Source organism: Lissotriton vulgaris, chromosome 11 (genome assembly GCF_964263255.1).
Source record: "Lissotriton vulgaris chromosome 11, aLisVul1.2, whole genome shotgun sequence".
In the NCBI taxonomy this organism is placed as follows: Eukaryota; Metazoa; Chordata; class Amphibia; order Caudata; family Salamandridae; genus Lissotriton; species Lissotriton vulgaris.
Window position 1 is genome coordinate 1,028,538,113 of NC_141699.1, and position 12,340 is coordinate 1,028,550,452.

General features: G+C 44.5%; 1 protein-coding gene across 1 annotated transcript in view; it reads right to left on the bottom strand.

Moving 5' to 3' along the window:
• Positions 1 to 12,340, bottom strand: part of LOC147683962 (guanine nucleotide exchange factor DBS-like) — a 1,615,891-nt gene that overhangs the window by 975,420 nt on the left and 628,131 nt on the right. The window contains exon 8 of the mRNA XM_086942584.1: positions 9,907 to 10,031. Within this exon, the coding sequence (XP_086798710.1) occupies positions 9,907 to 10,031 (125 nt within the window). The remainder of the gene's footprint in view (positions 1 to 9,906; positions 10,032 to 12,340) is intronic.

Below are 12,340 nucleotides of genomic sequence, written 5' to 3' on the forward strand. Positions count from 1 at the left end.
CAGCTGATATCCATCAGTGGCCCATAGAGGAGGAGGATGATGAGCATAAGGAGGTGGTCGCGGCTAATCCCCCAATGAGCACATGCAAGGGAACGAACCCAACAGCGACACCCTGGGTAAATCAGAAGACAACTTTCCCTGGAATAGATGCCTTAACTACCTCATTCCTGCAAAAATTAGAACAGTCCATCGAACGAACACTGGCTGCAACACCAATAAATCCTGGAAGAACCGCTGACTTGAGAACGCTCCAAATAGAGGGTTGGAGCTCGATGGGCCTAGCAGATCAGCAGGATGCAATGGAAGAGGCTACTCTCAAAGAGTTAAATCTGTCAGCAATACGAGAAGTACAGGACACAATGGCTAGGGCGTTGCTATTGCAGTCTACAAAGATGGAAGTACAAATTGATTTTCTGCAGTCAATGACTCTGCGCCAAGACGACAAGCTGGTAAAACTAGAGGCTTCACTTGAAGTCCATAATGCCAACGCAGCATACACTAGCTCCTGTGCCGCCATCATAGAAAAATGGTCAGGGCTACCAGAAGTATTAAAGGACATGCTGGCATTTGCCAAGGGACAGAGGGAGATGTTCCCTTTAGAAAAAACAATCCCAAAGACATCAGCTGTGAAGACGGCGCCACCAGAAATTACCAACTATTTCCCAGCAGACAGCCGAGTACCCAAGGAGCCACCAGCAGGGCCAAGCTACAAGAACATCACAGAAGCACAAGGGAATGGGAACTCCGAGACCCTACCACTTGACACAACTATCGACGTTTCATATGGTGTTGCTTCCCCGGCGGAGAAGGTGGATGGAGTAGTGGCAGGGGCAGAAGCACCGCTGTCACGGAGGGCGAAGAAAAAGCTTAAGAAACAACTGAAGAAATCCAAAGCCAAAAGAAGACAAATATTACCAGCAATACCAACTTCTATTGCCACAGAGAACAAAAACAGCTCAAAGCCACTTTTCCCCATTTTTTTTTTTTCCAAAGACCTTTATTGCACAATTATGTAGTAACACAGCACAGAGCCTACAACCCTTAGGGCTGGCTGCGTTATGTACATTTACCCAGTACCAGTATCGGAGTAACACAGCCCTTCAGCCGACAACCCGGAGGTCCGGCGGCGTGGTAAAGCAGGGTGTACACAGATTAGTCAGACTGGTGTGTTGGATAGGTTATAGGTCTATGGCTTTTTCATTTTTGTAAAACAAACATTATTGTTCGAAGCAGAGGAAAGTGTTATCAAAACAATCACAGTTATAATCTCATCATAGAGCGCGCACAGTACAGCAGTAACCACAGTCACAATTACTGAGGGATAGTAGGCCTGGTCATTTCCATGTCTGCTGAAGGGGAAGTGCACAATTCGCCTCTATAGGTATTTCATCGACTCCATTTCTTATCCCAAACTTTGGGGCATCCCCTAGTCTTGTAAACCGTTTTTTCAGACAGCATGCACACATCCATTGCAGCCAACCATCCAATCAGGAGCGGTATGTGCGGTGAGCCCCACTGCATGGCACTTTCACGCTTCAATAAGAGGAAGCTTAGGGCTGCCCATCTTTGTTCTATCGCAGTTAAGTCTGTGGGGTCCCATACATTAAGAAGAGCACATTTGGAGGTCAGAGGGACCGGTTTCCCTAAAGCATCAGTCATTTTCTGAACGGCGCGGTTCCAAAGGTCTTGGACCGCTGGGCATTCCCACAGAATGTGATAGAAGGTACCTGTTAGGCTGCAATTTCGAAGGCAGAGATCAGATGGGCATCGGCCTATTCTGGCTAGAAGGGGACCGGACATGTATGTTCTGTGCAATATTTTTAGCTGTATTATCTGAATCTATGATTGATGGCTGATTCGCGCGGGGACATCAATGCTGACTGCCACTCAACTTCATCTAGAACTCCAATGTCAATCTGCCATTTATCTCGCAGGAGGTGAAAAGTGTTTGGCATGTTATTGCACAACTTACGGTAAGTGTGGGATATTGCTTTGGCCTGAAGGGGTTCGGACAAGAGTCTGTCTTCGAGGGGCGAGGACTGTGGGAGGGAAGCGAGGTCTGGAATATTGGTGAGTATGGCGTGTTTAATTTGGAGGTATCGGAAAGTTTCGGATTGTGCCAGGTCGTATGTAGTTTGGAGCTCTTTGAATGTCAGTAATTTGCCCTTGTGAAGCAAGTCGCTAATAGTGGAAATGCCTAGTGTGTCCCATTTATCAAAGCCTCTATAGTGACAAAGGGTGCCGAGTTTGTACGAGGTCCAGAGTGGGGTGGATAGTGTGAGGGTGTTGGCCCATCCGAGTCTTTTGTTTAACTTTTCCCCATTTTTAACTTCAAACAGGTAACCAAGGACAAGATGACAAGGGACGAACACTCTGTGTCAGGGGAGGATTAAAGTCAACAGAATACCCATTGGGAGGGCCCACAAATAGTTGGGCAAACTTTAGCGAGGACCCATGATGAGGACGTTTAGCAGAGCACATTACAGGAGGAAGCCTGCACACAATCCAGGGCCTCTAGCTCCCCAGGCTGGGAGCATCAACACAGGACTGCAAAATATCCTAAAACAAATCAGGACGAGCCGCAAGAAGAACAAATAGAGGCAGAACCGCCAAAAGGGGCAACAGGCAGACATCAGCCAGGAGACATCCATAAAAACCCACTAAATCTGAATTTCCAGAGTTACACCACCTGGGGAGAAGGGCAGTCACTGCGCACCTCCAAGCATAATAATCAACCTGCAATACATGAGGTGATGCTTACTCCCAGATATAAAGCCCAAGGCTCTTACGACATTCTAAATAGGTCTAACATTGTCCGCCTCTTTGGCCACATAGAATCATTTGCACAGATCACCTCAGATAAGATAGAGTGGGTAAAGTTTAGAAGTCTGGAGAGGGATACCCATGGTGACTCCACTCTGGTCAGATTCTTACAACAGCAGGCCCAACACGCCGTCCTCAAGGAAGCGTCACACCTCGCAGAATGGGGTATTGAAGTTACCGTCCTCAGTGCGCCAAAATATCCACACGTCCTTACGCCCAATTATGATCAGCAAGAATCTACATCAGTACTTAAAGGTACAATGATCATAAGCCTAGGTGGGGGGTGTGAAAACAGGGAGGCCAAGAACCCCGCTAAAAATCAATATCTCGCACAGAGACATGCAGCGAAGAGTGCAGCCGCTCCAGCAAGTGCTGGCCCATACGGAGGATATATGGCGACAGGGTCCCTAATCAAATATACAGCAATGAAAACAGAGGATGTTCAAACTTAATTAGTGGCCAAGATCGTAAGCTAACCCTTATCTCATGGAACATTGCCAGGTTGAGTAACAGTTTTAGAGACAAGGCCACATTAGATTATCTTGCAAAGGGGGACGTATTGTGCTTTCAGGAGTCCTGGGCCAAGTCAACTACCCCAATTGGCGGCTTCTATAAACATTACATACCAGCGACCAAAAGGACCATCTTTGGACGCCCGTCTGGGGGCTTATCCATTTTTTAAGTCAGGCTTGCAAATTTAAAATCAAACAAATAAAAGTAGAGTCATCTGACCTTCAAGCCATTACAATAGAGGGGCTGAAAATGGGACAACAGCCCCATCCTCTGTTACTAATCAATTGTTACATTACCTAACTAAACATCAAACGCATCAGGCCATGGAATCCCTCACCAGCATTCTGGAAGACATACTCATTAGATTTGAGCATCATAACGTGATAATTGCGGGAGACTTCAACACAAGAGGTCTGGGTCAGATCCCTGTCGCACCACATGGGAAGAAGTCGGGCCCATTGATTTCACTTCTCACAAACTTTAATTTACAATCCACTTATGGGACAAAAAAAATCAACAGCCCCTCATGGATCCCTAAACCGACCTTCAGGAATGTCTCCCATTGACAATATTTTCATCAATGAAGGGCAGGCCCACAAACTATGTGACTTCACTGTGGACGACAGAGATGAAAGCGACCACAGGCCTCTCTGTGCCTCTTTTAATCTGGCGTGGGAACAGGTGGAACCCCAGGAAATAATTGGAGCAACCACAGGCGATGAACATCATCTAGTCCTCAAAAGAATAAAATGGACGGCCAACCTAGGTCACAGCCTGTCGGATTATGTAGCCAAAAGGGAGGCTGAACTAAAGACACAAGCTATAAAGAACATCACACATTTTTGGGAAATACTGACAATGGATTTACAGAAGAACTTAGGTAACACCAACCAATCAAGAAGTAGCCAACACTTAAATCAATCCTGGTCAGAACGTCGAAAACCGCGGAGCCTGACACAATGCAAACAAGCCCTTAATAAGGCAATCAAGGCAAAAAAGAAAGGTATCTACTTGTCACAGATTCCCTCCATCCCTGCCTTGCGAGCCACTTCTAAGAAGAAAGTCTGGGAGTTAAAAAGACAGCGGACAGAAAAGAACTGGCTTAAAGTGTTCTCCCTAATTAAAGAAAAAGACAATAGCAAGCTATGGCGATACATCAACAGTCTGAGCTCTGGAAGCCAGCGCAAGGAAAATAGTGTTGCAGGCAATGTGTGGGAACAGTATGTGAAGGGTCTGTACACCTGTGGAGCAAATAAGATGGTCTCTCTCAGCTCAGAGTGGTCGCAGGTGGCAGCTGTAACCTTTAAAACTCAGAGCCCGCTGAAAGATATTACAGTGCCCAGTCAGCCCATCACTTATATAGTGGAGGAGACTGTAAGGTACATTAGGGCAACAAGAACAGATGGGGCCCTGGCCCAAATGGTATTCCCGCCCAAGTCTTTAAAACCGCCCCTGCCTTTTTCGCATCCATACTTACCCCGCTATACAATCATTCATTCTCCACAACAATTTTACCAACATCCTGAAAAGGCTCCGTATTATTTCCAATACATAAGAAGGGAGACCACTCGAACCTGGCTAATTACAGGCTCATAGCCCTTCTTGACATAGAAGCCAAGGTATATGCCCGCCTATTACTAAGGGACCTAGATGCCTGGGTGGACAAGAACGGCATTCTCCCACCTTTTCAGACTGGCTTTAGGGCCAATAGTTCCACCATGGACAATATCATAGCGCTCTCCTACCTCTCGAAGCAAGCCGTATTGAGGAACAAGCTGCCCCTGTTTTGCTGCTTCATAGACTACTCCACGGCCTTCGACCGAGTCAATCGAAGACGGTTATGGGCAAAACTCGAATCTTGGGGGATCCCTCAAACCCTGCTAAAAGCTAGAAAAGCCCTCTATGAGGGGACATGGGTCCAGGTCAAATTAAGTCCAACAATCGTAACACCAAGAATTGAAACTAATACCGGACTAAAGCAGGGTTGTGTTTTAGCCCCCCTACTTTTCACCTTGTACACTGCAGACATGGGGCAAGCCCTGAAAGACGCCAACCTAGTACCTCTGAGATTGGGGAAGTTGGCCCTGGGAACTTTCCAGTATGCGGATGATACAGTGGTCGGGGACCACACCAGGGTGGGGCTCCAAAGAGCATTAAATAGTCTTGCGATATACAACAAGGAAAATAGCCTACGGATCAATGAGAGCAAGACCAAGATAGTAATCTTTGGTAAATACCTCGACAAAAAACAAGCAACATGGTCTTTGGGTGAGCACCGAATCAGGACAGCCACATCCTACAATTATCTGGGGGTATGGGTGTCGGACAGGGCCACTGCAGTCAAACACATAAAGGAGTTAACACCGAGAATTAACAAAACAATCCTGTCTTTCAGACGTCTAAGCCATCGCCTAGTTAGTCCATCTATAGAACCCATGCTGACTGTACTTAGGGCAAAACTGATTCCCGCAATCATGTATGGTCACTTAGCCTTCCCAGGAGCACTTGAGAAAGTCATCAATGCGGCCCAGATGAAAGCTTACAAGACTGTGCTACAAGCTCCTAGACAAGCAAGGAACACCAGGCTAAGGCTGGAAATAGGTTTGAACCACCCGGAGTTGGTACTACAGGGGGACCTAATAAAATATTACATCAGAGTACTGAAAGCCCCTGAAAACAATCTCAAATATTTCCTAAAATGTACAGAGTAGCGGGCTCCCCATGGCACTCCAAGTTAGAACAAGCAATAGACCTATTGAAAATCGAGGGAACGAGCATGCCCCTTCAGGAAATTCCTTATTCTGCCTGGGCCCAAGCTGTAAAGCGCCAAGTCCAAACCATCTCGTTTGAACTGGATCGCTCATCACTCCGGTACAACTCCCTCACATTGGCCCTGGATAAGTCATATACTCCTGGCAAAGTTCATCCATATTTGCAAGATTCACTTTCAGCTCAAGCAAGAAAGAAAATTCTGTACTTGCGCCTCTTAGCCCTCAAGATTTTGGATTTCAACCCAAAATGGGCACGAACTGACAGCACCATCTCCTGCCGGTTATGCAACTACCACAGAGATTCTTGGCTACACTTTTTATGCTGCTGTTCAAAGCTGGCCAGCGTCGTCTGCTGCGCCCGGCCCTAAGGGACTTGGGCTTCAGAACCTGCAGAGAGGCCTCGGACTGGTGCTTCTCAGAAAACACAACTTGTTTACTTGCCAGGGTTGGCAAGTTTATCCATCAAATTAGAATTGCACTTGATTTCCATCAAAAGGCCACAGAACTCATGGGTCCTGTCATTATGCAAAGAAAAGTATCTGGTATCCTAACCCTGTTAGTCGTCACCTAATTCAGGGGTTTCTTGAAAGCCACTGGAACCTGAAATCAAACTTGGGGCCAGACAGGGGGCTCGTTAAAAATGTATCTTAATAACAATTAGTATTATGGAGAGAACGACCCTGTTGGACTCTTATATAACCATTGATCCGTAGAGGTGCAAAGATGCGAAACGGTGCTAACCCAATATTTTAACTTTAAAAAAAATTAAAAAATCTTTTAATTGAAGTGTTAAATGGACACAAAGTAGTAAATGGAGCTTGCGTAGCCACGGTGCTATTTTAAAGCTGAACATTGAGTTTTTACTTGGGGAAGGGTACTTGGAAGGGGGGTGTTGTTTATGTGTTTTATAATGTAAAGATTTTAAGTAATCCCACAGTTAATAATAAAGTTACCTTGTGATGGAGGGAATGCGGCCAGTCATCATTCAGCAGCATTTTTGTTTGCTGGCTCCAGCAGACATGTGAGGAAAGTGAGGGATGAGTGGAGATAACTTGTGAAGTAGTCTTAGCTTCACAAACTGAGCAACTCTTAGTTCCATTGCTGAGTCACCCTGTATCTCACTTCCCTCTTCCCCAAATGTCTTCCTGCTTCCCTTTCCATACCTCCCTCCTGTGCCAAGGCCCCACGTCATGTCTTCAGTCACTGGGCGAGGGGCGATGCTGGAGGAGACTGGGCCCAAAACAAAACCAAAAAATATAAGAGAGCACAATACGATATCACCTTATAGCCTGCTACTGAGGGCTATAACAGTTGCTAAAGGCCCTGAACCCAAGTTACATGCTGTGCCGATAACTGGGGAGAGGGCCTTTAACAACCAGTACAGCCTGGGGCAGAAGGGCTAAAGGTTATTAGAACATTGGAATGTTGGGGGCTCCATTAAAAACAATGGCGTGCTCTGGGCTTATAATGGCTGGTATAAGCCTGGAGCTCCAACATTCCAATGTTTCTTTGTTCACAGCTCTGGCTTTGATCGAAGGCTTCAGGGAGCCTGATGGGATTCCAATCCCCTCACGCGCCCAAAAGGCTTTGTTTTTTTTGTTAGAACATTCTGTCCTCTAGTGACAGAATGTTCTAATAGCCTTATAGCCCTTCGTAGATGGGCTATACCGCTAATAAAGTCCATCTCCCTTGTTAAAGGCCCTCGCCTTCGGCTCGGGTCCTTTAACGCTGGAGAGGGCCTTTAATAGCCGGTATAGCCCTCTACGGCGGGCTATAAGGCTATATTAGAACATTTCATCCAACTAGGGTAGAATGTTCTAAATTAAAGAGGGACAAAGACAAACACTGGAATGTTGGAGCAGAAGGCGTATACCAGCCATTATTAGCCCGGAGCCACTCCGTTGTCATCAATGGAGCTCTCCACAGTCCGATGTTTTAGTAAAAAGTTTAAGCCGGGATATGAAGTTACAAAATATTGACCTGAAACAATATAGGTTCCAGAATATTGACTTACCACTATATTATCAAGGTAAGAATACACCGATAAGTGTGGAGATGCTATTCTGAACTTCCCACCGCCCTGCATTGATGCTATGTCAATGTTATCAAGGTACCAGGTTGATTTTGCCTCCTCCCTCAGCTTCGTCTCCCACCCCCTCCCTTCCCCCACACACAATTTCTGAAGCCATTTCAATTTTTGGAACTGGCCTTTAAAGACCTTTTGTGAGGCTCAATGACTAAATTCGACCTGTTAAGAAACTTCATCCCGCATGTTTCAGGGCTAGAAGAGCGTTCCTCACCCTGTTTCCTTCTCCTTCTCTTGCAGACATTAATAACTGTTGGTTTCACACGGCGTTGGTGTAGAGTGTGAAACAAGGGGGCGGTGCTTGAGTTATTTTTGGAACTTGCACTTGTTTAGGTGCTATGCACTATCTGATCAGACGGATGACTCACTTCAGTAATCTCTCAGACACCAACATGTCAGGCTTGTACCCATTTATTGGGTTATATCTAGAAGCAGATGTAAAGATACCTGCTGCAATGACATTTCGGGCGTTTTCTTTCTTAGCACTATTTGTCATCCAAAGCAGAATAACAGAATGTTTCCAAGGCGTTATATGTGTGCTTCTTTGTCCTGTAATAACACAGATCTGCTTCCAGTTCGACCTGGTATGACTTGTGTGGAGGTCACAAGACTCTCTGAGACTTCAAGAAAATGTATCTAGGTAGGTGTTTTATGGGAGCTTAGTCCCACCTTAGACTAACATCAGAAACATGAAGAATAAAATCTATAGCAGGACCCCGGAGTCCAGAACGATGCGGAGAAAACCACAAACTAGCATCTTCAATTGCAGATCAAGGAGGCAGTCTTCGAACAGAAGACTCAAGAATAGTTCAGATTGGAAGAACTTTCTGAAAAATAGACAGCTGGTTCTGGTCTAAGGTGGGGGGGCATGGGTTCTAGAGTGTTGGGTCTTGTATTTCACGAGCGAGGATTACGAATGGGGATGTAACTGAGGACCAGTTTTGAAGACATGAAGGGCTTTTACTCCAGATAACCCTATAGATAATACTGGGTCCCTTGGATTTGATTCTGACCTCTTCTTGGAGCAATTGGAGCTTTGTAAGAGTAAATGTCAGGGGTTTAGACTTCCCTGTGTTAAAGCACACAATGGCAGCCTAATTCTAAAGTCTTTTGAGTCTGTCAATTGCCATCTTAAGGAGACCCGAATACAGTGCATTGCAATAATCACAATGAGGCACCTTTGTAAGATCAATTTGGTGTGAAGTTTGCAAGAAACAAAACAATTCGAGAGAATTAGGTGGTTTGAGGGGTAAAATAGAGCTCTGAGTCTGAAACTATCCACAGTTTCTTGACTTTCTCAGATGTGGTGGGGCGATCTCTTAACCAGTGACCGAGAGAAACCTTGCTTCTTGCAGATCAGTCAGTCAGCCGGCTTAAGAAAGTGGATTAAACTTTGGATTGTTTTTTAAGTTAACACTTGATTTAGCTTTAGTCTTGCCACTACGAACAATGTGAACATATGATGTCTGGTTAGAATTTGACTAATAGAAAAGGTCCAAAATAAGATATTTTTAAAACTCAATTCCCCATACACAAAACACAATTAAACACACCAAATAATAGTGTATATGCACTGACAATAAACTAAAAGTAAAGAATACAATTTAAATTTTCGTATACAGCCCGATATTAAACTAAAATTTAACTCAAATGTGTGTTCAATTTTTTAATAATGAAATCAGCAGCTGTTCTTGTATGATTAGTTTTACGCACCTGTCAACAGTGGCCACGTTTTCGACTTCATCAGGGTTGAGGTTGTAGTCAGGGTTTCTGGATCCTGGTTCTTTAATGCAGGACAGCAATGTCGCCCCCTGTTTCACTGCAAGCTGAAGTTCATCCTGAGGTGGAGAGGAAAGAGCATGTTAAAGGAGCGGGCATAGAACCTTTAACATTAGGGATAACAAGAGCAAGGTCATCACTTTAGTTAAAAAACATTTATGCCATTAAGTGCACATTTGAAATGACAATACACTTGGATTCAATTTTCAGGGAATCATAATAGATCCGTCACGTATTATGCTATTGTTGCGGGGTTGAGGGGCAGTCAGAGACCCCTATTCAATCAAAAATTAGACACAGGAACACCTGACACAGAACTAGATTCCACACCTGAGGTTTTTTTTCATGGTCACTAGTAGATTCACTGATCTGGTCTTAATGCTTGGCAAGCTGCAGGTAGGAATGCTTTGGAAAGTGAAGGATGGGCCTAAGGTACCCAAGTGGAGACGGAAGGTAGTAAAGCAGACAGAGTGCAAGGAAGAGCACAGTACTATACGTGGAAACCAAGAAGGGGCAAATGAAGGTTGGGATACAGTGATGTCTGCCTTTGCAGGCGGCAAACAAACAACAGCATATCTGACTGCTGAGAAGTAGGAAGAATGCAAAACATGGACAATAATTTGCAGGGGATAAAAGGAAACATGAGAAAATGTGGTATACTCAATGTTAGTAACTCAATGTTAGTGGAGAGTTGCACAGCTGAGGTTTAATTTGAAAGGTCGATATGTTCGGATTTGATTTTCTAACAGTTCACAGAGAGTGATTTGTATGTCCAATACCTCAGCCCCTACGGAACCCAACAACCATATGTGTAGGGACATAACCTAATGGCCTCGCGATAGCCTCAGAATCCCAGTTCATCTCCATTGCTTACTGTTATTATTTGTGACATCAAATTTAAGCAAGGAGGCACACTCTGCTATTTGTGAGAACACATCGAACTAACGCGGCATGAGGGAGACATATAGTGATATCATATACGTGTAATGGCACTGATTTTAATAAAAGTTATTTTTTCTTAGTAGATAGAGTACGAAGGGATTGGTCTAGGAATGAAAATATAAATGAGGTGAACACATGCAGAGTCTTATCTTTGTAAGTACTCACAAACAGCACATCTTCAACACTTCTCTTCACATCTAACATATGCTTGAAAGGTTCAGGAGTAAGTGCTGCAGAAAGTGAAGGGACAGTATATAATTGTGATCATGCAGTTGGTTGTAATGAAATCTCCAAAGGGCAATACCACTGAAGAGGAGAATTTTGAGCACTTGAAATATGTAAAGTCATCAGCTCAGTGCTGATCCATCCAGAGGGAATCCCAGATTCAGAGGAGCACAGCAGAAGAAGGACCGATCAAGAGTTTGATTTTTCTTGAATTTCTTGATTTACATGCAAACTATTCACTTGCAGTAAAACAATTGCCATTCTACTGAGGGATAACCAGGTTTTTATGCAAGGTAGCTTAGCTGCTGTTGCAGTCAGGCAGCTCATCTTAAAAGCACTGTAGGCTTAGGAGGACTGTCAGAGTTAGAACATGAGTGAACCAATACCCTTCTTTATGTGGGTGGTGGTTTAAAACTCTCACCCTTCTCTCTCAATCCACAAAGTAACTAATGATAGGAAGGTCTACCTAAAAGCACAATTCTCCTTAATTCCAAATCCAGCTCTACAACGCAGAGTTGCTGTTCTAAACCAGTGCTAGTCAGAGATGCAAAGGACAGGTTCTCTCCTTTGACAAACTGAAAAATGCTCTTGTATAGGAGAATAACTTGCATGAAATGTGGTTTTCCATCTACAACCAGCAAAAGTTTGCAAGCATCTGTGACAGGGTCTTAGCGTCTCCAACTGAAATCTCCTTCATTAATGCACCTCACATCCGCTAAGGCATTGGGAAGAAAGTCAGGGGGCTGCCGATGTAAGCCCGATGTAAGTACCCAGATAACCTGTTCTTTACAGAAGTGCACCAGGATGTGATACGTGCATGGAGAACCTACGCAGCTGTCGTTTATTTTGAGTGATCAGTGCCTTGGTGGCCATAGAAGGAATACACTGTGCTCTCCATCTGGTGGGCAATATTAAGGGGGCTGTCACATGAAATGCTGGCTTGCAGGCAACATGGTCGTCTGCTTTTTCCCATACTTCATTCATGAACCCCTACCACAAATTATTTCTCATCATCTCCTCCTAGAGTTGTACATGTGCATTTATACACAAAAAGTTATAATCAAGTGCACTTAAACAATCACAAATTCATATTCAGATTTCCAATGACTTGGCTCTTTAGTTCTCCTTTTTTAAGAACAGTGCCTCTCCAGTTCGATTGTTTGTGTAGCATTGGAAATCCAGAAAATGTTGTGAATTTCTA